Raw genomic sequence first — 24772 nt, 5'->3', positions numbered from 1 at the left:
CAGAACTCCGGGCGTCTTTTCTGTTAGTGGCAGCAGTTTAGCGTTCTCTCTCCCCTGTTCGTTTTGTTAACAAACCGGGGTTGGGCCCCTCCCTCTGCCAGGCGCTGGGCTAGGCGAGTGCTGCAGTGCTGGGTGGGGGTCTGGGCGGTTGCTCAGTGCCTCCAACCCCACCCATGCTGTGGGCACTGAGGGTCCTCCCTGGAGCTGTCTGCTGTCTCTGGCTGTGCGGTTTGGCAATTTACCTCTGTGTTTTGGTTTTGTGTCCCCAGTGCTGCTGGTCCAGGGCAGAGGGACACCAGGATTCTCTGTGATCTTGGATAGATGAGTCAGGGACGCCCCTGGGTCTGGGTCCCTCACCGGTAAAATGGGGGCAGGGGGTTAGCAACTGCAAGGCAGTCCTTTCCCGCTCCCATATCGGAGGAAGGTTCTAGATTTAGACATTGGCATGGCTGATGGGGGTGTGAAGAAACGCTGTTTTGGGGAGCTCTGCAGTAAAGTCACACGGTGGCTCAGGGGCCCTGAGCAGCCTGCCCACCCTCCTCCACCTCCCTTCCCTCCGTGGAGGCTGGGCAGATCACTCCGTGCATGGATGCAGTGTGTACGAAGGACTCAAAATCAGGCGTCCAGGGCGTGCCAGGCAGTGACAATGTATGGCGGGGTGGCTGGACGTAGGAAGCGAGGCAGTGGGGGTGGAGGGTTGGGGTATGGGGCTGCTTGTGGGGCTGGGTCCCAGCTTAGGTGTGAGGGCGCCTCTTTCATCAGGAGGTCTGTGGGTAGAGGTAGCAGGTCCCTCAGGTGGTGACCCTAGGGCTGAGGGTGGCTCCTGAAGCCCCAGCTGTTGAGGGCAGGGCTTGGTTTGTGCCCCACACCCCATAAGACCAGGCTTAGGTGAGCAGTTCCTGACATGAAGTCTAGAGCCCAGGGGGCTAGGAAGAGGGGGCGCCACTGCCTTTCCTGTGGGGGGATCCTGCTTCATCCGGCGCCCTCCCTCACTAGACCTCCTTTTCCCTCTGCACAAGGTGGTCACACCCAGCCAACTCTGGGAGGACCCCCCGGTGTCTGACCATGGCCAGCCTCACTTGCTTGACACTTTTGGACCTGGTAAGGGCTGAGCTCAGGCATGCAGACAGCAGAGCAGGGGCTGGTTGGGCTCCTCCAGGGTCTGGGGCCACCTGCACGCAGCACCCCCTGCCTCCTTGGGTGAAGCTGCCAGCCAGGTCCTCATGCCTCAGGAAGGAGACTTGGGAACGATTCCATCCCTGCCCCCTGCCCTGCGGGCATCCAGCTTCAGCCCGGCTGGGCAGAGTGACAGGCACTAGGGGTGGAGGGAGCCACCCTGAGCGTGGGGAGAATATAACCAAGGCTTGGTGCTAACCCTGCTTTCCAGTAGAAATAACAGCAACCAACATTTATGAAGGGCTGGCAGTGTGCGGGGCCCTGTGCGGAGCCTTTCCATACACTGCCTCACTCGATCCTGAGATGTGGTGGCATTGGTGATGTGTAATTTTCATACCCTCTGAGCTTCTCCAAGGCTGCCCCAGGCCCTTGGTTCCTCACCCTTAGCCCTGGTGGGGGCAGTGACCCTGGAGGGCTGCCCATGTGGCAGGGGAGCAGCCAGCAAATGACTCCAAGCCAAGGCAGAACAGCTCAGGAGGGGTGGCCGGCCAGGCATGCCTGTGGGCCTCAGTTTCCCCTGCTGTCAGTGGGGTCCAGGGGCCAGTGAGCCCACAGTGCCCTTTTGGCTGGGCTCATGTTCCCGGGAGCATCCATGTAGCCAGGCTCCTGGGCAGACACCAAATGAGTTTCCTGGGCCTGCCGTAATGAATCACCCCAAACTGGGGGCCTCAAAACAACACACACTGACTCTCCCACAGTTCTGGAGACGTCCAAAGTCAAGGTGTCGGCAGGACGGGTTCCTTCTGGAGGCTCTGGCGGAGGATCTGTTCCAGCCTTCCTCCCAGCTCCTGGCGGTGCCGGCCACACTTGGCACTCCTTGCCGTGTAGATGCGTCACTCCAGGCTCTGGCTCCGTCATCATGTGGCCTTCTGTGGGTCTGCATCTCCTTCTGTGTTTCTTACAAGGGCACTCCTCCCTAGGTTTAGGGCCCACCCTAATCTAGGATGAGCTCATCTCAGGAGCCTTACGTTAATCACATCTGCAAAGCCCCTGCCTCCAAATAAGGTCACCTGTGCAGGTGCAGAGGGTGAGGGTGTGGACAGATGTTTCTGGAGAGCCACAACTCAACCTTCTGGGTGCCAGGCTCTGTGCAGGCACCTTACGTTCCATTTCCTCCTCTGTAAATGGGGACACGGGTGCATCCTACGAGGCTTCGTAAGCGTCAGAGGAGAAAGTTGGGGTGATGACCTGACCAGCGCCCTGCAGCTGCAATAAACACCTGCAGATTGGATGGTTATCTCTTCAGAGCAGGGCCTCATTCTCTTCCAAGGTGACCCTAGGGTCCCTCTTTACAGGTGAGGAAACAGAGACTCCAAAACTCCACTCAGCCTGGCGTGGTGGCACATGCCTGTCATCCCAGCTACTGGGGAGGCAGGCAGGAGGATCGCTTGAGTTTGAGGCTGCAGTAAGGAGGTTGAGGCTGCAGTAAGCCAAGATTGTGCCACTGCACTCCAGCCTGGGAGACAGAGCAAGACCTGATGTAAGAAGAAAGGAAGAAAGGAAAGGAAAAAGAAAAGAAAAGAAAGAGGAGAGAGAGAGAGGGAGGAAGGGAAGGAGAGAGGGAGAGAGAGAGAGGGAGGGAGAGAGGGAGAGAGAGGGAGGGAGGGAGGGAGAGAGGGGAAGAGAGAGAGAGAGACAGAAAGAAAGGAAGGAAGGAAGGAAAGGAAGGAAGGAAGGAAGGAAGGAGGGAGGGAGGGAGGAAGGAAGGAAGGAAGGAACTCTACTCGTTGTGGGGCTGGGGATGGAGCTGGGGTGTTCTAACAGCAGACCCCATGGCCCCCACTCACACCCCATGCTCAGGCCGGTGTGGGGTTTACAGCGGCTGCCCAGGAAACAGAAGGGCAAGCACAGCCTCTGCTCATTTGGGGGCCCCCGATTATCTGGGCTGCAACTCAGCCCCGTTTGGAATTGATGGCTCAGTCTCAGATGAGAGACAAACTCAGGGAGCCTGGCGCGCTGCACGCTGCCTCCCCCGCAGGAGACTTCAGGTGGCCAAGACTTCCCACGTTGGGGAGTTATGCTCTCAGTTTCTGACAAGACTGGGGGGAATGTGACCCATCCACGTGCAGGCAGCTGTCTGGGGGTGAAAGTGTCCTGCTCTCTCTCCAATCTCACTCCTGCCTGGGGCCCATCCTGCTGCCTAACCCCCATCCTGGCCTAAGGCCCTTCCCTCCCAGGGACCCACCCCCACCCCTGGGGTCAGGCGCTGCTTTGTGTGCCTTACAAATGCAAATAAACTCATAGCATCCTCATTTTAGAGACGAGGAAACTAAGGCTCAGAGAGGTTAATGACTTGCCCGAGGATACCCAGTTGTAAGTTAACAGAGCTAGGATTTGAACTTGAGCGGCTGGCCCTCCCTCTCAACTTATCCTCACCTGTGTCCAGAGGCAGCTGTGCCTCCCTGAGCTAACCCAGTCCTGGCTCAGAGGAGGGTCACCGAGGGGCAGGACAGTATTGTGGAGGACACCTGGGCCAGACCCCTGGTATATTGTTGTGGGGTGCAAAGGGGGTCTGTCGTCAGCATTATATTTGGTTTTGAGAAGCAGTGGAGCTGGGGCATCAGAGTCCAGTGAGGCAAAGTGGGAGAGAGAGAGGGCGCTCCAGTGGGGAGGCCCTGCAGGAGGAAGGACTTGGAGGTGGGACCCTTTGAGCTTACTCTGGAACATGGGGGCTCAGCCATCTCCATCACCCTCTCTGCCTTCCAGTTTATGCTCTGGGATTTCCAAATTGCTTGTACCTTCAGCAGCACGCAGCCCACCATTTCACACTGCCACGAAGTCCGGGGTGGTGTGGACCCCGCTGCAAATCCCCAAGCATCCTGAGGACAGGGAGAAGAGTCATTTTCCTGCGCTTTCTCTCTCTTTCTCTCTTTCTCTCTCTCTCTCTCTCTCTCTCTCTCTCTCTCTCTCTCTCTCTCTTTCTCTGTGTGTGTGTGTGTGTGTGTGTGTGTGTGTGTGTGGTCTGCCATTTTTGCTCTGCTTCCAGAAAGGACTTGAGGCAGCTAAGTGGTATTTAAAGAAGATTAAGCATTTCTAGGGAGGGAGGCTGCAGCAGGGTGAGCACTGGTGTGTGAGAGACCCGCTAGGAGGCTGCTGTGGTGACCCTGGGCCCTGGCGGGGAGAACCTGCCCTCTGTGACCCACCACACTCCCAAGCCCCGCCATTGCCAGGAACGGTGGGACTCACAGGAGAGACCACGGGCAGGCTGTGTTCTCAAAGAAGATGCCATTCACAGCACAGCCCAGGACAAAACGGGCCTTCCCTTGCTGAGTCACAAGAAACCAACTCCCGACAGAAAAGCTGACCAAGGGCTTCCACAGCTTACTTTCTGGAAGACTTAGCCAGTTGGGCTTGAAAGCATCTTCTGATAAATGAACCACAGCAGTGAGCGTCCTGAGATCGCTGTCTACCCAGGGTGACTGTGGGGGTGAGCCAGGCAGTTCCTGCCTCCTGCTTGCCTCTGACCCCAAAAGAAAGGGCAGTGGGGTCTGCCCTAGAGGCTGTCAGGATTGCATCACACATAGTCAGATAAGGATGGGGAGAGCGAAAGGGTAGAGGCCCCATCAGAGCTTATCTGAGCAAGGTCAGGACTTCAGAGCAAGGAAGACGCTCTGGGAGGAGGAGAGAAGGGAGCCATCTCCACCCTGAGCCGGGTAGCAGGGAGACAGGGGACGGCGAGACTCCCGCTAGCCTGGACCGCAGCTACCAGCCTGGCCATGAGTCCCAGCATTTGCCCACTGCAGGGGAGGGGAGAGGCTGTCTCCGATGGTCCCTGACCTGGGGCTGGGGTACAGATCATCCTGGGTTTCTCTGTCCGGTAGGGTAGCACAGCAGGCTTCACAGTCTCCCTCGTGGTGATGAGAAATGCCATCGTCCCAGGACCTGGTGGGGGCTGAGCTCAGGCATACAGAAAGCAGGGCAAGGGTGAGGGCTGGATGGGCTCTTCTAGGGCCCCGGGTCCACCTGCACACAGCACCCCCTGCCTCCTTGGGTGAAGCTGCCAGCCAAGTCCTCATGTCCTCATGCCTCAGGAAGGAGACTTGGGGACGATCCACCCCCGCCCCTGCCCCACAGGCATCCAGCTTCAGCCCGGCTGGGCAGAGTGGCAGACTCTAGGAGTGGAGGGAGCCATCCTGAGCATGGGGAGAATATAACCAAGGCTTGGTGCTAACCCTGTTTTCCAGCAGAAATAACAGCAACCAACATTTTTTTTTTTTTTTTTTTTTTTTTTTTTTTGAGACGGAGTCTGGCCCTGTCGCCCAGGCTGGAGTGCAGTGGCCGGATCTTAGCTCACTGCAAGCTCTGTCTCCCGGGTTCACACCATTCTCCTGCCTCAGCCTCCCGAGTAGCTGGGACTACAGGCGCCCGCCACCTCGCCCGACTAGTTTTTTGTATTTTTTAGTAGAGATGGGGTTTCACTGTGTTAGCCAGGATGGTCTCGATCTCCTGACCTCATGATCTGCCCGCCTCGGCCTCCCAAAGTGCTGGGATTACAGGCGTGAGCCACCGCGCCCAGCCCCAACCAACATTTATTAAGGGCTGGCAGTGTGCGGGGCCCTGTGCGGAGCCTTTCCATACACTGCCTCACTCGATCCTGAGATGTGGTAGCATTGGTGATGTGTAATTTTCATACATTCTCTGTCTGAGATTGAAGTAGCTATTATTGACCCCATTTTACATGTGAGGAGCCTGAGGCACACAGCAGTGACCCTATCCTGGTGCACCCTGGTTCCTGTCTTCTAGTGAGGTGCTCAGGTGTGATCTGACTCCCCAGACCCTACAGTCTGCTCCGGGCTTCCCTAGAGCCCCCTCTGCAGCTCCAGCCGGCACTGACGTGGACTCCCAGCGCTTGGGACTGGGCCAGCCATTTTGGACCCCCTCCAGCTCCGGGGACCCCCTGCCTAGCTCCCGGCTGGATGCCAGGGGACATTTCAGAAAAGGCACAGTCCTGCCCTCAAGGAGCAGGGAGGAGTGCAGGCCAGGGAACACAGCTGAGGTAGGAGCTGTAAGGCCACAGGTAAATGAGGCCCTGCTTGGAGAATGGGTCTCCAGGTGCAGGTGCCTGGAGGGGAGCACTTGACAGCTGGAGCTGAAGGAGGCGCCCCAGGGCAGCCAGAGCTGAGCAGACATTGCCCTAGCAGGAGGGCATTGGAAGGGGGCATGGAGAGATGGAGGCCCTGTCCCAGGTATCAGGATGCCCAGATGGAGAGGCTGGTTGAGCTGGGCATGGAAGCCCAGGGTCCAGGGGAATCTCCTGTTGATGCCCTCCTGCGCAGTGGCAGGGAGGTTGCGGTGGCTATCACATTGCGGGTGGCTATCACACCAGAGCAGCAGTTCCCAAAGTGGGGTTCCCCTGGGAACTTATTACGAATGCAGATTTTCAGGCCCCGCCCCAGACCTGCTAAATGAGAAATGCTGGGCGGCAGAGCAAGGCTGTGTTCTCCCAAGCACTGCTGGGGATGCTGGTGCTTCTTAAAGCATGAGGCCCTCTGTACTGCAGGAGGGACAAAGTCGCTTCAGGTTCAGGGAGCCTGGGGCCTCCTCTTTCTACTGCTAACCCTCCATCCAAGGCCAGAGGGGAGCTGTGTTCCTTCACCTTCAGCAAGGAGGTACCCGTCTCCCTGCTCTGGAGAAGCCGTGCTGCCTGCCCGCAGGTCCGGGTGGGGCAAGCAGTGCCCTCCCCTCTCTCAGGAGTATTGGCCGCTGTCGCTCCTGCCACCCTATGCCCAGGGCCTTGGCAGGGACTGAGGCTTTCCGTCAGCTGCTGCCTGTGGTGACTCGGCTCATCATCCTCTGCTTACACAGTGCCCTCTGACACCGCCTGTGCTCATTCACCCAGAAAGATGGCATCGAGAGAAAGTCAGGAGGCAGGCGGAGTCTATCTAGAACAACCACCCTGCCAACTGCAGACGCCACCCCCGGGCACCCTCTGTGTCTCCACATGCATCCAGGAGTTGTGGGTGCCCCTCCACGGAGCTACCACCTGCCCATATGGCTCCTTTGTGCAAATTAGAAGTTACCCCTTGCTTCAGGCAGACCCATCCCATGCCCAGGCGCTTGTTGAAGAGTAGAGTGAGTATTGGGTTTCAGCTCCCACTTGCCATTTCCTCCAGGAGCTCTTGTGCAGTGAACAGTCTGGACAACTATACTTGGCAGCCCTGTTCCCTGGGCTCCTGTTGGCTCCCATCACCATCCCACTGGCTCTTAGGGGCTTAGAGCACAAACCACCCAGCTGCCCTTTCACTCTGGGGAGACCAGGGCATCCATTTCCACGCTCTGCCTGGTCCCTTTTGCCTATGTGCTTAGTGGGGAGTGGCTGGGATCTGTTAATTCATGCCAAGGGCTGGATTAGAGGTAGAGGACTCCAGGGAGTCACCGAGCCCAGTCTGCCCATCCTGCAGATGAGTATACTGAGGCCCTGCAAGTTATGTGGCTTCAGGCAAGTCACTGCTGAGACTTGTTTCTCCTTCCCAGCGGCTTTCTCTCTTTGGTCTTGAGCACTTGTTTTGTGCAAGGCTGAACAGGCATTCACCCCTCCTTCACAGAGGGGGTTGCTGACACCCGGGGAAGCCGAGCTATTCCCCCAGCTCACGCCGTGAGTGGATGGCCTGGTTGGATCTCAGTCCAGGCTTCTGGCTCCTCCCAGGAGCTTCCCAAAGAGTTTCTACCAGAAAGCAGACCCTGTTCCCTGGGATCCTGTCCTCCTGCTGGGGTGCGTGAGCCCCCAGGGCCCCGCAGTGCACATACCTTCACCCAGTGCCTGGCCTCCAACGAGCAAGGACACGCTGTCCTGGGGATGCAAGCTCCTGGCCCACATCCCTTGACCAGATAAACACTCCCCTACAGACACTCCAGCCTGAAACACCAAGTGTGTTCAAGGTCAAATGGGCTGGCCTGGAGAAGGCCTTGAGTCCCTGATCCATCCAGCAGCCCTTCTCAGCCGTAGCTGCACCTTGGAACCACCCGGGGTGCTTTGAGACACACTGGGCCCCTTCTCCACATTCTGATACAGCTGCTCACGGGTGGGGCACAGCCTGGTATTTTCTTAAACTCCCCAAATTGTCCTGTCCAGCAGGGGTGACCACCAGGGCTTACCCTCAAGGGAGGGACGCTGGACGATTTGGCCTTGGAAACCGCATTATATTGCTAATCTCCTAGACAATGGGAAGAAAGCACTTGGTAAAATGCAAGGTAGTTCATGTAAAGCCGAAAACTCTGTTTCCAACGTGAACTGACAAGCAGAAAGTGGGGGAGTTCACTTGTTAGGGTTAGGGTGAATGAGGCCCCAGCTGCTCCAAGCTGGGCAGGAGCCGGCAGTGACCTCTCATCGCCCGAGCTAATGTCATTTCCAAGACTTGAAGAGATTGGGGGCGTGGGAGGCCAGAGCGGAGCACCCATGCGCAGACACGGTCCTGTGGTCTTGCACTTTAAGGAGGATGTTTACAGGCCAAGGAACGTCCCATAACCAGGGACAGCAATGGAGAAGGAGCTGAGGAAGCCAGGGTGGGGGTGGGGAGAGTCTGCTGGAGCAGCTCAGACCCAGGGGACCGTGAGAGTGGGCTGCAAATAAGGACGTGAAGTCTGATGATGGATGGGAAAGGGCTTGGCCCAGTGGGGTAGAAGTTAAGAGATTTCAGCTCAACACAGGAAGCAATTGTAACAGTCACAGGCTGACGGCAGCCAGCCGGGTGGGAAGGAGTGAGCTCCCGAGTGGGAAGGAGACCCAGGGACCATGTCTCCCTACACCCTTAGGGAACACCTGCTTCGGGCAAGCCCTGAGCTGGGCGCAGTGGGGGACAGTTCCTGAAGGGCTTTGCCTGGTGGGGGATTGGCTCGCCCTGGGTTTCTCAACCTTGGGACTGTTGACATTTGGGGTTGGCTGAGTCCTTGGTGTGTGGGTTGTTCTGTCCGCTGCAGGGTGTTGAGACACATCCCTGGCCTCAACCCACCAGGTGCCAGCAGCGCTGTGACCCCCAGTTGTGTCAATCAAAATTGTCTGCAGACACTGGTTGCTAACTATGCCCTGGGGACAAACCCCCCCTCCCCGCTTTGAGAGCCACTGGTTTGGAACAAAGGATCTCTACCTTGGCTGCACATTGGAACCCCCAGGGAGCTTTAGAAAATACCAATGGCTGGGTCCATGCCCAGAGGTGTGATGTCATTGGTCTGGGGGCAGGCCCAGGCAAGGGGGAATGTGGTTTAAAAGCACCCAGGTGGTTCTAATCTGTTGCGAGGGGTTCGAGACCCCCTGGTGTACATGGTTGTTTCTCAAACTTGACTTGTCATAAGAATCGCCTGGGTAGTGGCTCAAACGAAAGCCCCCACCCCTTTAATTAGGATCACCTGGAATTCTCAGGCTGCAGTCGGAGGGCTGGGAGAGCCATAATCCCTGTGCTGCGTGAAGCTCCAGGATTCTGAGCTAAGAGGCCTTGCCAGCCAGCCTCGCTGGACCTCCTGCAGCTCCCCTCTTCCATCCCAGCGGCTGGGCCTCCTCTTCCCCTCCCCTCCTCCCCTCCCCGCGGACCTTCTCCCAGCCCTCACCCCTCCCCAGCTCCTGAGAGCAGCAGGCAGCCCTGCCCCTCCTTCCTGCTCTCCTCCCAGCCCATGGCTCTCAGCGCAGCTTGATTTAGTAGGCGGTGGAGGAGAAAGGCAGCTTGAAGAGTCACTTAGAGCCTCGGTGCTCACAGCACTTATCTGGAAAGGAGAGGCCAGCGGGCCCCGGGGGAGTGGGGCGCGAGGCTGAGCACCTCCCCACAGGGGCAGGGAGGCTGTGCTCGCAGGGCTGTGTGCACCAGAGCTACACACACCTTCTGCCCCCAGCACCCAGTCTCGGGTCTGCCCCTCCTTGCCAGAGCACAAGGTGTCAGGAGGTCCCCTGCAGTCGCCTCCTGGGGGATGGGCTCAGCTCCTTAAAGCCCTAGGTCAGAGAGCTCAGAGACTGGGTTAGAAGCGATGTCAGGTCGTCTGGCAGGGAGGTGTCCTGTGGCTGCCACCTGGCTTTTGCTGGGCAGGAGGGGGCCCTCCACCCTCCCTTCCCTCAGGCTTTTGGTTGTTTGCTTGCCCTCCTCTCCTGGTGCCTGTCCTCCTTCTCCCCCTCCTCCCTGATGAAAAATACAAAGAAAAATGCGCCAGTGCCCAGGTCTGGGGAGCCCCAGCCCCGGGGATGGAGAAATGAAAAGCGGCCCCAATTAGAGGCTTTGGTTCTGCAAACTTGATGCTCGGCACTTGAACTGTCACGGCGGAGCCTTAATTAGCAGCGGCGGGGGAGAGGTCAGGAACAACTCAGCAGTCTTGACAAGCGCGTTATCAAGTGCAGGGGAGCGGGGGCTGCCCGGGGAGCGCGGGCGGGGGAGGGCGGCGGGGGCGCCGCGGCGCGGGAGGGAGGCGGGAGGCGGGAGGCGGCGCCGGCCGGGCGGGGGACGAGGTGGTGGCTGCAAGGCGGCCGCGCGGCCACGGCTGGCGGTGCGTGAAGCCGGGGGCGCGGGGCCGGGGGGCGGCGTGAGCGGCTGCGGGGTCCCCAGGCGCCCCGGCCCCTCCCCGGGCTCCGCGCCGCGGGCAGGGCGCACCGCGCAGGGACGCCCGGGCTGCTCCGTGCCCCCCCACCCCCGCAGAATCCCGGGGCTCTATCCACGTCTCCGCCCCCTCCGGGCCCGTCCTCTGCCGCCCCGTGACGCCCCTACTGCTCGCCTCTGCCGCGGGCCATGCTGAGCAGCCCCTCCTAGAGTCCCCGGGTCCCGCGGCCCGGGGGGCGGCGCAGGATGCTGGGCATGAAGACCTGGTCGTCTCTGCTCCAGAACCTCAGTAAGTGCCCAGCTCACCGCCCCGTGGACGGGAGGGTGGGGGTCCGGGGTGGAACTTTCTGGGGCGCGCCACCCACCCGGGGCTGGGACTTGGCCCCACACTCACCCCATCTCACCCTCCAGCCCCATCACCTTCAGGCCACGCACGTGCTCCCCAGCGCCGCCTCCTCATGCTGTCAACTCAGAAGAGAAGCCCTGGGTTGGCTTCCTCAGGTAGAAAACCCTTGAACCCCGCGGTCTGGCTGCGCCTGGACCGCTTCTAGGCAGGCGGGGGAGGCTGGCCTCAGACCCCGTGTAGGAAAGTGGCCGGCGGGTACCGGGCTTGCTGTACCGCAGGGCTCTGCCTTAGCCTGGCCATGGGGCTCCTGGAGGTGGGTGCCACCCAGGCAGGGCCCCTCGTGCCTGCAGTGACGGTGGGAAATGGGGCTGTGTGTGTGGACTTCGCGCCCTCTTGCTTGCACAGGTGGGACCTGGGGTGGGTTGTGGGGCTGGAACTCTCGACCTACCCCTCCCCAAACTGCCCGATCACCTCCCTTGCCCCATCAGCTCCCTGGGGAGGAGAACTCCTGGCATGAAGGCCTTGTATCACTGGCGCAGTTAGGCAGCGAGAGGGTAAGAGTCACAGAGCCCGCTGAGGGTGGGTAGTGCCATGAGTCCCATCAGAGAGAGGGTGAGCGAGACTCTGAGGCCCGGGGCAGTGGCGCAAGGTGAGGGCAGTAAAGCTGGCGGTGGGCCACTGAGGTCCTTGGGCTGAGAGGTGGCCGGGGTGAGAGACGGAGAGAAGCCTTCGATGAACAGCAGCCCTGGCTACCAACATCCTTTCGGGGTGGCTCCAGTGACAGAGAATGGGCGGGGATGCTGGTCTCAGGACTGCTCCTTCCCATCCTGACCTTCAGGCACCTCACCTGCGGGCCTTTTCTTCCAGGTGAGCCAGGCGAGCAGCAGGGGGAGGACGCCATCCCCCATGCCTGGCCCCTCCTGGCTGCCTCGCCTGCCCGCCCACCCCTCCTCTCTCTGTGTGCACCTCTCTGCCTGTTTGAACGGCAGCTTTTAAAGCTTTTTGCCTTTTGAAAACTCAGGGGGAGAAAGAGTCATTTGTGGAGAGGTCGTGAACGGTTGATGATTATAGTCCAGTGGGTAGAAAGAGCTTAAAACAAATCCCTGTCCATCAGATGTCGGCTTAGGCGGTTTCCAGCGCTCTCCTGGGGGGCCGGGGTGGGGGGCAGCCGCTTAGAGAAAAGGGGAGGCTTTTTTCCTTGAAGCTAAGTGGACCTGCAAAACTCTCTTCTTATTTGGGTGTTTGATCCCTGCTCCCCTCTGCCTGGCTTCCTCTGATCGCCGTTCCTCTGGGTGCCCGGCTGGTGGAGGAGGGCCTCGACAGCCCCTAGACGGCCCCTCGCCAGCTGTGTGACCTTGGCCCGGTCATGCGGTGTCTGGGAGTCTCTGTTTTCCCCCAGGGGTGATGGTCATGCGGGTTGCACAGGGTACTCACGAAGCCTCGGGAATGCGCCACCATCTCCCAGGCGGAGGGTGTACCTGGCCTGCAGGGTGTGGTGGTTGGATTCTTTGCTGCTCCCCCTCTGCCACACCGACTCCCCTGTCCAGGTACAGAGGCTACCTGCCTGGAGCTGGAAGGGCCCTCACTTTGTTTCTATAGCCCAGCTAGTGGGGCCGGGAGGAGCATGGCGGCTGGAGAGGCCTGTGTTAAGTGCTGGGTTGACTGCCCGCAGGGGCTGGTAGGGGCCCCTTACGGATAGAATGGGCCCTCCCTATGTCCTTTACCTGTGGTCACACCTCAGTCCTCATGGCAGCATCTGGGGGAGGGCGCTGGCTTCATGCCCTCTCGCTTTTGCAGGTGAGGAAACAGCATGCTCGTTTTTCAGGGTCACACGGCTAGTGAGGTGCGGAGGGGAGAGGCTCATGGGAGCCTGGACAGTCCCACTCAGGGGCACGCTCCCAGCCAGCCATCTGTGGCCGCTGGCGTCTCTTCCTTCAGCGCCAGAAAGATCCGGTCACTCTGATATCCGGGAGTCTGGGACGGCCCCAGGTTCCCGGCAGCATGCAGCAGTTGGGTGGGAATCCTGGGCTTCTCCATTGGCTGCCCCCCTGCCCACCTGGAGCTCCTGCCTCCCCAGCTCTCCTGTCAGCCCAATCTCATGCTGCTTCTGTGCCATGCCCTGGCCCTTCCCATCTCTGCTTGGTGCCTGGGGTGTAAAGGAAGCATGTAATAGATCCATGAAGAGCGCCAGACCTGGGCCCCCATCTGGGTTCTCCTTCATTACTGCTGTGTGACTTGGGGCAAGTGACCTCACCTCTCTGTGCCACATTCTCCCATTCATTCCATGGGGATGGCAGGACTGCCCTGCTAAGGGTAAGTGCATCAGTCCAGTTAATGACTGCATACTGTCAGTGTCATAAATGTCAGCTGCTATTTTTTCTTCCACCTGAAAGTTCCTTCCTGCTTTTCCCTACCATCTCCCCATACATCAAGGCCTAGCTTAAATGCCACCTCCTCCAAGAAGCCTTCCAGATTCCACCCAGCCATAAGTCATCTCTCCTGCCTCCTTATGGTCTATGTTGTTGTTCTTCTCAGTGGAATTTATGCATTTGTACCTATTTTCTCTCCCTATCAGACAGATGTTCCTCAAGGGAAGATCCTTTACATTCTCATCTCAGAATCTTCCAAGCTGCTGAGTATGTAGTAGGTGCCCAATAAATGTTTGTCAGATGAATAGACAGTAACCATTTTTCCTGCCAGACCAATGAGTGGCTCCACTTCCCAGCTATTCAGTGAGCACTTTGTTCTAATGATTAGTGGAGTCACATCCGAAGTCTGTCTGTACTTTGGGATGCCTTAAAATTGTTTCCAAGTCCCGTGGGTGGATGAGCTCATTGGCAGGGGTGTGGACCCAGCCTAAGAGCTTAGCTTTTCCTTTGGGGCCCAGAGGGCAGGTTCACATCTCAGTGACAGCAGCCAGCTGTGGGAATGTGAGAACACGGGCACTTTGGGTGGAACACGTGGTCAGTGTTGAAAGGACACGGGGTGGATCATCCTCAAAGCCAGGTCATGGTAACCCGGCTGCCTGCCAGCTGACCTGCTCTGCCAGGGCCCAGGCTCTGGTAGCCGGGAGTTGCTCTCATTGTGCTTTGAAATTCAGGGCTATGGAGCAGCTTCCACGCAGGCGTGGTGATGTGATTACTCCCCAAGCAGGAGTGGCCCCAGGACCCCCTGGGGAGCGGGCAGGGCTGTGTGAACCCTGGGAACCCCTGCCATGGCTGCCAGCGACCGTGGACCCAGGCCAGGCTCTGCCCCTGAGATTCCATGGCCTCAGAGGGGCCCTGCTGGCACACACTGGCAGCTGAGCTCATGGGTCCTGAGGAGTTAGCAGCCCTGGGAGGTGAGGATGGCATTTGGGTGCCTTATAGATAGGGCCAGGTGGCCACGCCTTTGGCATTCTTGAAGACTCACTGCAGGTGGCAATGACAGTGGTATCATTTGTGCTTTTGTCCTCCAGTGAGGAAAGTATGCAGAGTGTTTCCAGGTTTGCAAATTAAATATATAGAAAGGGAGGAAGATGGCTGGGCGCAGTGGCTCATACCTATAATCCCAGCACTTTGGGAGGCCAGGACAGGCAGATCGCTTGAGGTCAGGAGTTTGAGACCTGCCTGGCCAACATGGCGAAGCCTCATCTCTACTGAAAATACAAAAATTAGCCAGGCGTGGTGGCAGGCGCCTATAATCCCAGCTACTTGAGAGGGTGAGGCAGGAGAATCACCTGAACCCCAGAGGCGGAGGTTGTAGTGAGCTGAGATAGTGCCACTGCACTCCAGCCTGGGCGACTCTGTCTTAAAAATAAACAAATAAAAAGGAAGAGGCCAGGCAGGAAGTGGGGCAGGGTGGGCAGTAGATGGCCTGGGCCCTGGCCTCCAGCAGCCGGGTGAGTATGCAGACCCCTGCTGGATGGTGTGGGCACCTGCGTCTTCACCCTTGCCTGGCTAACAGTAAGGAGCGTCCGGAGCCAGCCAGCCTGGGTTCGCATCCTGCTGCTGCCTCTTACGGGCTGTGTGCAAGACACTTGACCTGTCTGTGCCTCAGTTTCCTCATCTCTGGCTTGTTCTAGTCAGCTATTGCTACGTAACAAACTACCCCAAGACATTGGCATAAAACAAGAACAAAAATTTTGTTTGCTCGTGAATCTGGGGGTGCAGCTAGCAGCTCTCGCCTGGGGTCTCATGTTGTTGTATTAGACGGGGGCTGGGTTGGGGGCATCTTGCCGATTCTGTACTTGTGCCTGCTGTTTGGGCTGGGAAGGCTCAAATGGGTGGGGTGAGAATGCTGGATTGGTCTCATCCCCCCGTCTCTCCAACGTGGTGGCTTTAGCTGGACATCTTACTTGGCTCCCAGAGTCAGTGTCCCAAGAGAGGCCAGCAGAAGCTGTGTGACCTTCCCTGACCCAGCCACAGGGGTCACGCAGCATCACTTCTACGGAGGCAGCCTCCAAAACTGCTCAGGTTCAAGGGGAAGGTACGGAGATACCCCCTCCAGATGGGAAGAGCGTCAAAGAATTTGTGGGCGTTTTTCAGGACCGCCACACACCCGCTGGGGGCGTTGGAGTTGACGGTTGATTTGTGTAAGGCACGCTTACAACATAGGGAGTAGTTAGTGAATGTCGGCACATCTCCGAGCTGGGACCTGAGACATCGTCTGCATCGAAAGCTACACAGAGGGACAGAAGAGAATGGGGCACGGGAGGCGTCGGGGTTGCAGACTCACCTTCTCTCATGCCAGTGAGGGCTCCTTCTCTGCCCACCCCTCACTCTGTCCCTGGAGTGACCCCCTGGCCTCCTCCCAAGAGCCACGGCCCACCTCGAAAGCCTTGCTGGAGGTCCTGATGGGAGATTGATTCCCACCTGTTGGGTCTCAGGTGTTTCTGTGCTTGGGGTTCCCTGAACCACAAGAGGGTGGGAAAGCCCTAGAGGAACAGGGAATATTCCAGAACCACGGGCAAGGTACGAAACGCTCAGGGCCTCAGCCTCCCTAACTCCTTGAAGGGCTGGACCAGCTTCTTGTGGGGCCCTTTCCTTTTTTTTTTTTTTTTTTTTTTTTTTCTGAGATGGGGTCTCACTCTGTCACCCAGGCTGGAGTGCAGTGATGCAATCTTGGTTCACTGCAACCTCCACCTCCTGGGTTCAAGTGATTCTCCTGCCTCAGCCTCCTGAGTAGCTGACATTACAGGTATGTGCCACCATGCCCAGCTAACTTTCGTATTCTTAGCAGAGACAGGGTTTTCACCCCCATGTTGGCCAGGCTGATCTTGAACTCCTGACCTCATGTGATCCACCCCCTTGACCTCCCAAAGTGCTGGGATTACGGGTGTGAGACACCACACCCAGCCCTCGTAGGGCCCTTCTGTGCCTGTGCCACCCAGAGACGTCATCTTGGAGAGCTTTGAGAGCCGGAGGGTCATGTCCCTCCCCTCCCCGCCTGGAGCCACACAGAACAGATGTTGGCAAGAGTGGCTGCCTTCCCCGTCTACTGATGTCTAAGAGTATGAGCTGGAAGAATAGCTCATCTTAGTGTGCTGGAGGTGTCGACCATCGACACTGGGTTGAATAGGGCCAACCCCTAAAATTCACGTCCACCAGGAACCTCAGAATGTGACCTTATTTGGAAATAGTTTCTTTACAGGTGTAATTAGTTAAGCCTCTTGAGCTAAAATCATCCTGTATTAAAGTGGGCCCGTGGCTGGGCATGGTGACTCACGCCTGTAATCCCAGCAGTTTGGGAGGCCGAGGCAGGTGGATCACCTGAGGTCAGGAGTTCAAGACCAGCCTGGCCAATGTGGCAAACTCCCATCTCTACTAAAAATACAAAAAGTTAGCTGGGTGTGGTAGCAGGGGCCTGTAATCCCAGCTACTCAGGAGGCTGAGGCAGGAGAATCGCTTGAACCTGGGAGGCGGAGGTTGCAGTGAGCCGAGATCGTGCCATTGCACTCCAGCCTGCACAAGAGCAAAACTCTGTCTTAAAAAAAAAAAAAAAAAGTGGGCCCGAAATTCAGTGACAGGGACCCTTATGAGAGACAGATGAGGAGAAAACACAGACACAGGGGCGGACACGTGAAGATGGAGGCAGAGATGGGAGTGGTGGGGCCACAAGCCAGGATGCGCTGGTGCCCACCAGATGCTGGCAGGGGCAGGAAGGACCCACCTGAAGAGCCTCTTGCAGGAGTGGGGTTGGACATCTGGCCGCTGGGACTGTGAGGGAGGGCATTTCTTTGTTTTTAGTCAGCCAGTTTGTGGCCATTTGTTAAGGCCACGCTAGGACACAGGCATCACCTTTTCCCTACCTTACATGTTTTAAAAATGTGCAATGGTTAAAAATTCTAACATTCCTGATGGACTCTGAGGCCCCCAGTACTGTGGGGCATAGCTTTGGGGACCTGGATGCTGCTGCTCCCTGAGGCTAGGAAGTCACTTCCCTCTCTGGTCCCCAGTTCAGGTGGGAGAAATCAGCCGGGCTGACTGGAGGAAGGTCATTTTCCAGTCTGAAATACACCTTGCAAAAATCCAGCCTTTTTCCCAGCAGTTGCCCAAGCAGGTCACCTAACCACAGAGGATTAGGGACACCAAAAGTGCGAGGCAAGGTGGGAGGGGGAGCCAGGGCCCTCGGCCCATCAGAGTCCCCAACCAAGCATGGGGTGCCCCAGGACTCCCGTCCTCACTGTGATTCCCCGCAGTGGCAACCATGGGTATGGAGGGCTGCTCCTGCTCACCCCAGGCCTGAGATGCCACCCCCTCCTCTGCCCAGAGGCCCCTCCCTGGGATGTGCTCACTCTGAGGGTGAGGGCAAGGCTCCAGGGTGCGGGAGCCCCCATCCGTGTTCCGCTTTTTCTCACCTCCTACCCCTCTAGAAAGTCGGCAGCTCGAGCCAGCTGGGCTGTTCAGGCTGTGCCCACGGCACCCAGAACTTGCTGAAACAAGGAGGTGCCTGAATCCTTGGATGAAGTGAGAGGGCACCTGGGGCCAGCCGGGGAGGTCTTCCCACTGACTTGGAGTGCCTCTGTGGGGCTTGGCGCCCCTCAGTGACCCTCCAGCCGCAGCCAGACTAAGCTCAGCACACCACTGGGCAGAGCTAGGGCTCAGGCCTGGAGAAGTCAGGGCTTGCCCGAGGCCCAGGATGCAGAGCTGGGATCCGTGTCTCTTTCCCGAGTGACATGGCCACTTGGGGTCCCCTTCATGTCTGGCCACTGCACCTGGGATGCCCCATGTGTGGTTTCTTGGGTGCCCCTTGTTGGGGTACTGAACTCATGTCCCTGGTAACCTGCACCTGATAGGGCCAGATTCCTTCCCAGGTTGCAATATGATTGCTCTGTGCCTCAAGGGAGTTCAGGGTCTGGGAGGGTTGTCTGGGTGCCCCGGGAAGGGGCTGCACCTTGCAGGGCTCTTCCACAGGGGTGAGCAGGCGGGCTGGCAGCCATTGGGCTGCCCCGGAGAGCCAGCCCCCGCCCCCTGCCCACTTCCCTTACCCCCACAGCTGCTGGGGTGGAGAAACGCTGTGACCCAGTCAGTGTTTCTTTTAATGAGCGGCGATTAAAACAGTGTAACCGTGGCGGTTTGGTAGCTTCTTTAGGAGGAAGCAGAGAGCCCAAACAGAATCTGAAAAAAATACAAAGATAAAATAAAACCCAGTGAATTTTTAATAGTGATTATCTCCTGACACATAGCGCGTTGCCATCTGGCAGACACGTGGCCCGCTGAAGCTTGGTGCTGGTGGGGAGGGGGGCGCTGGGGGCTCCTGCTGCCACCCCAGAGCAGGAGCCTTCAGGCATTCCCTCCATGGACGCCTCCGTGGCATGTCCTTGAGCCCAGCCACATCGGAGGTGCGTGGCTCAGTCCTCCCCCATCTGCCCTGGGTGCTCTCAACCCAGCCCCTGCCCAGAGACACGAAGTCCCTGCTGACCTGAAGAAGAGGCTGGGCTCTCAGCATTTCTGGTGGGGGCAGGTCCCCAGCTCCAGGGGTAGCTGGTGGCAGGGATCTGCCGGTCCCAAGGCTACCTTATCTCCTTTGAGGATTTCGTAGCTCCAGCCTCATTTAGTCACAGTTTAAGCTGAAGATCGTAATGTTGGTTGCATGGTACCGTAGGCCAGGCTCATAGGCCTTTCAGCCCACATTTATTTCATTTTCTTTATTACTTGTTGAGACAAGATTTCACTCCATCACCCAGACTGGAGTACAGTAGTGAGACCATAGTTCACTGCAGCCTCCACTTCCGTGTCTCAGGTGATCCTCCCACCTCAGCTTCCCAGAGTAGCTGAGACTACAGGCACGCCACCATGCCCAGCTAATTTTTTGTGTGTTTTTTGTAGACCCAGGGTCTCACTATGTTGGCCAGACTGGTCTTGAACTCTTGGGCTTAAGCAATCCGCCCTACCAACGTGCAAGGATTACAGACGTGAGCCACTGCACCCAGCCCATTTCTTAATTTACTTTTTTTGATGATCTCGCTGTGTTGCCCAGGGTGGAGTGCAGTGGTGTGATCCTAGCTCACTGCAGCCTTGAACTCCTGGGGCCCCAGTGACCTTCCCGCCTCAGCCTCCTGAGCAGCTGGGACTGCAGACACACACCATCGTACCTGGCTAAGCCCACATTTGTTAAGTGACCACTTGTGGCTGGAGCCTGTGGTGGCCCCTCATGGGAGAAATCTGATGAGTGTTTACACCTTCAGGCACCGCAACACCGTTGAGGTTTGGGGCCAGATACTTCCTTGTCCTGGGAGCTGTCCTGTGCTTTGTAGATTGACCTTGTCCTCTGCCCACGAGATGCCAGTAATACTGGTTGTCCCAGTGTGACAACTAGACACCTGCCCAAACATTGCCAAGTGTCTCCTGGGGGATCTCAGACCATGCAAAATGCCCCTGTTGAGAAATCCTTGTTTAAGGTATGTGTATGTTTCCTGGGGCTGCCATAATCAACGACCATAAACTGGGTAGCCTAAAACCGTAGGAATGTATTATCTGATAGCTCTACAGACCAGGAGTCCGAAATCAAGGTGTGCGCAGGGCTGCGCTCCCTCCGGAGGCCCTGGGGGAGGGTCCTTCCTGCCTCTTCCGGCCTCTGGTAGTTCCGGGTGCTCCTTGGCTTCTGGCCACGTTGCCGTGGTCCCTGCCTCCTCCTCCCGTGGCCTTCTCTCTGAGTGTCTGTCTTTATGTGCTATTCTGTGTCCAGATTTCCTTCTCAGAAGGACAGCTCATTGGACTTAAGGCCCACCTTATTCCCGTGTGGCCTCGTCTTACCTAATTATATCTGCAAAGGCTCTGTTTACAAATAAGGCCATGTTATGGGGTGGCCATGCATTTTGGGAGGCATAGCCCAGCCCGGCACAGCCCCAAGCTCAGCAGCGACTCAGGGTCCAGTCTGGCCTCCCCCTGTTGGAGCCCAAGGCCTTGCTCAGTCTGACCCTGCTGCTCTCTGCAGCTCTGTCTGCTTCTGCCACCGGGAAATGACTTTAAATGGCCTAAAGGCAAAGAACAAGGTCCGGGAAGCTGTCACCATTACATGGATCCAAGCGAGATGACTTTGGCACCTCTGGTGGGGAGCAGGGTGCTGGAGAGCAGTCGGGGTAAGGGGTGGGGGCTGCAGCCTCTCCTGGGCTCCCTGCAGCCCCTGCCATGCCGTGGCTCCTCCAACTGAGGCTCGCTCTGTGTGTCTGCAGAGGGCTTTCGGCCCAAGCCCACTGGGCTTCTCTCCACGTCGGCACAGGCAAGGAAGGCTGAGGAGTTCTAGCACGGGAGGTGCGCTCGGCACCAAGGTGCCAGGAGCAGGGCACAGGGGAGGCCTCTCGAGGGAGGACGTTTGAATGGAGATCAGCAGGCAGTGGGAGGGCCATGCAGAAACTGTCCTTCGTTCCACGGCCTATTTGCTGGTCACTGACTGCACCATTTACTGTCCTGGCCACTGAGACTGCATTGAGTAAAAGATACAGGTCCCCAGCCTGGGGAGCTTGTTTCAGGCAATAAACAGTAAAAGTGATGAGTTGAAAGGTGCAAAGTGCTTCGGAAACCAAGTTAGGGCAGGGCTAGGGCCGGGAGCTGGTGGAGGAGTGGGCAGGCTGCAGGATTTAGAGTGGTGATCAGAGTCCTGGGGCTGCCAGATCAAAGCATCACAGACTGAGGAGCTTAAAACCATAGCTGTTTGTTCTCTCTCGGTTCAGGAGGCTGGAAGTGTGAAATCTGGCAGGGCCAGGCTCCTGGAGAAGACCCTCCCTGCCTCTGCCAGCTCCCCCTGGCTGCCACAGTCCTTGGCTTGTGGTCACATCTCCCTGCTCTGTCTTCATGTTGCCTTTGCTCTTTGTCCCCTCTTCTTATAAGTACACACATCGTGGGATTTAGGGCCTACCCAGATAATCCAGGACCACCTCATTGCAAGAGCCCTCACTTAACCACATCTGCAAGGAGCCTTTTTCCAAATAAGTCACACGCACAGGTTCCAAGTGCAGATCGTGGTCCTGTCTTTTGTGGGGGATCACCATTCAGCACTACAGGAGGACAGCGGAGACCTCTCTGAGAAGTCTGGTGGGGAGCAGGGCGCTGCGGGGGAGCATCTGTGTGGAGCACTCTCCCAGGCACTAGCATGACCAGCTCCAAAAAACAGAGCTGGAGCCGGTCTAATGCCTAGGAGAGAGCTCCAACGCTGGGGGCCGAAGGCCCGAAACCAGCACGGCGGGGCCGGGCGGGGCAGAGTGTGACATAGGGAGGCTCCCAACAGAGGAGAAACATGAGCTGACGCATCTTCCAGTGGGTCCTCTGCTGCCATGTGGAGGATGAGGCGTGAGGACTGAGGCGGAAGCAGGGACACCAGTGAGCTGGCTTCTGCGCCAGTCCAGATGAGAGGTGCTGGGCCAGGCCAGGCCAGGGACCTGGGACAGAGAAGAGGGCCAGAGGTTTGGGCTATCCATGCAGGGAGAGCCGGCATCTCAGTGCAGCCTCCACCCTGCCAGCCCGTGCTCCGATGGGCTTCTGATTGTCTTGTGTTTCTCCCAAACAGCCTGCCCCGCCCTCCGCCCTCCTGCCCATCCTGCCATGTTGGCAGCTGCTGTTCCTGGGAGCTGGGGGAGTACAGCTGGAGGTGCACAGAGGGAGGCGGGTGGAGGACCTCGGGCAGCGGGGATGCCAGAGGGGCCATGCCAGCCCCGGCAGGGAGTGACATTTCATTCCCCTCTCTGCAGCACTTCCCACAATTAAACCTGAGCGCCTATTCTGATGGCCTGACCCAGCCTTGGGGAAAGTGCGTCCCTGGACTGTGTCCCCATCACCCTCTGTCCTCCCCTAGTCCCCCTCGCTCTTCCCACCCATTCTCTCTTTCCTCTTCCCCCTCCTTTCCTTTTGTTTCCTCTTCCCCCTCCTTTCCTTTTGTTTCCTCTTCCCCTGTGCCCCTTGCCCTCCTCCCTCTCCCCCCCACCACCTTCTCCTCCCCGACAAGCTCCTCTCTGCCTGGAAACTGAGCCTCCAGGACCCCTGGAAGAGGGAGCCTGGGGAATAAAGATGCCATGAAGCCCTTGTGCCAGTTTCCGAAATGAACGTTGCTTTTCATACTTCATCCTTCAATCCTTATTGTCTCTAATTTATTGGACAGACCCCGTGGTGCTGACAGATTCGCGGCCGGGACCTTGGCGTCTGAATTTCACTGTAATCTCCGCTCTGTTCTCCAGACATCTCCAGTTTATCTCCTGATGCAGTTGGGGCGACCCCACGTCCTCTGTGCCACCACTCATGTGGCCCAGGCACGATAAATTGTGCCTTGTAATAACACTCCCCGATGGATTAATTGACCCTGCTCTGATGGGCGGTCCCCGACGGCCCCCTTCTCTTCCTGCCCCTGCCAGACAAGGCCCCAACTTTTCCGTCTCCTTTCCTTCTCCTTCTCCCTGCCGCCACTAGCCCAGACCCCACCCATCTCCTGAAAACCAGGGGCAGCAGGGGAGGGACGGTTTGCAGAGCAGTGCAAGTACAGACAAGTGCGTTGCTGAATCTGTTATCAGTGCTGGGGGCCCCTCGGGGCTGCCTGCACCTGGGTGGGGTGGGACATCACCAGCCCATGGCCCAAAGCCTGGGGCAGGATGCGGGCAGGCGGACCGTGTTTGTCCTGTGGAGGCACCTGGTGTCCTGAAGCAGGCGAGGGCAGGCTATCCCTCCCGCCTGGCCATGCCGAGGTGGAGACGGTCTGCTGCCTGGAGCCTGTAATTGTGCTAAGGAGTGATGATTTATCACAATGCTGGCTCCGGACTTCAGAAGCTGGATTATTTGTGGCACGCCTCAGTTCTGTCTGAAGGGCCCGGGCAATTCTGGGCCTTGTAAATCTAGTGACAGGGCTTCTGTCCAGGGGTCGAGGCCTGAAATTTCCCAGGCCAGGGGCCCTCTCCAGAGGGAACTGGAGCATCTTGCTTGTACCAGGAAGAAAGAGGAGGCAGGAGCTGTGGGGGAATGTTTCTTCTAATTGTATTTCTTTTTTCTTTCTTTCTTTCTTTTTTTAAATACTAGAGATGGGTTTCACTGTGTTGCCCAGGTTGGTCTCAAACTCCTGGGCTCAAGTGATCCTTCCGCCTCAGCCTCCGTAAGCGCTAGGATTACAGGTGTGAGCCATCGCACTGGCTACTTCTTTATTATTATTATTGAGACATGGTCTCTCTCTGTCACCCAGGCTGGAGTGCAGTGGCACAGTCTTGGCTCACTGCAACTGCCGCCTCCCAGGCTAAGATGGTTCTCCCACCTCAGCCTCCGAAGGAGCTGGGACTACAGTTGCATGCCACCAGCTAATTTTTAAAATTTTTTGTAGAGATGGGATTTCGCCATGTTGCCTAGGCTGGTCTCAAACTGCTGAGCTCCTCCTCCCTCAGCCTCCCAGAGTGCTGGGATTACAGGCATGAGCCACCGTGCCTCACCTTTTGTTGAGGCCTGCAGGCTTCTAAGAACACGATGGGCTCCTGGGACCCGGGATGGTGCTCAGTGGAATCCGATGAGAACTCCTGTGGCAACTCAGGGGTACCTGCCGAGGCTGGGGTGACATTCAGGGATGGTGAGGTTTCTGGGTGTCTTCTGATCCCCCCACACACATGTGTAAGACAATCCCAAATAAGGCAGGCAGCCAGCAATCCTGGAATGCACGTACTGCTTTAAATTCCATGTATCATGGCTTCATGGCAGTTGCTGCCTGTGCCTTCTGTTCCCTGGGTCACCAGCCATTCTTGGTTCGTTATATTCCATCCACCTTGTGGCCTTTGCACATGCTGTTCCCACTGGCTGACCCAGTATGTTTATGTGATTCTTTTATTTATTTATTTTTGAGACAGAGTCACTCTGTCATCCAGGCTGGAGTTTAGTGGTATGATCACAGCTCAGTCGATCTTCCCACCACAGCCTCCCCAGTAGCTGGGACTACAAGTGTACACTATCACGCCTGATAATTTTTTTTTTTTTTTTTTTTTTAGTAGTGACGGGGTTTCACCGTATTGCCCCAGCTGGCCTTGAACTCCTGGGCTCAAGTGATCCTCTCACCTTGGCCTTCCAAAGAGTTGAGGCTACAGGTGTGAGCTACCATGCCTGGCATCGTATGTGGTTCTTTTTTTTTTTTTTGAGCTGGGGTCTTGCTTTGTTGACCAGCCTGGAGGGCAGTGGTGCGATCTTGGCTCACTGCAACCTCCACCTTCCAGGTTCAAGTGACTGAACCTGCCTCAGCCTCCCTAGTAGCTGAGATTACAGGTATTCACCACCTGGTTAATTTTTGTATTTGTAGTAGAAAT

The 24772-nt window shown here is 57.5% G+C and overlaps 1 protein-coding gene across 4 annotated transcripts in view; it reads left to right on the top strand.

Moving 5' to 3' along the window:
• GSE1 (Gse1 coiled-coil protein) overlaps positions 1–24772 on the top strand; it is a 310266-nt gene that overhangs the window by 85934 nt on the left and 199560 nt on the right. For 2 of the 4 annotated variants that reach the window (XM_009196979.4, XM_009196976.4), the window contains exon 1: positions 10770–10977. The exons of the other annotated variants lie outside the window; for them this stretch is intronic. In XM_009196979.4, the coding sequence (XP_009195243.1) occupies positions 10935–10977 (43 nt within the window). In that variant the 5' untranslated portion in view covers positions 10770–10934. Of the gene's footprint in view, positions 1–10769; positions 10978–24772 lie in introns of those variants that run through there. 4 annotated transcript variants of the gene reach the window in all.

The sequence above is a fragment of the Papio anubis genome, chromosome 18 (assembly GCF_008728515.1).
Source record: "Papio anubis isolate 15944 chromosome 18, Panubis1.0, whole genome shotgun sequence".
NCBI lineage: Eukaryota > Metazoa > Chordata > Mammalia > Primates > Cercopithecidae > Papio > Papio anubis.
The sequence above is the reverse complement of the archived record's forward strand: the minus strand, read 5'-3'. Positions and strand labels throughout refer to the sequence as shown.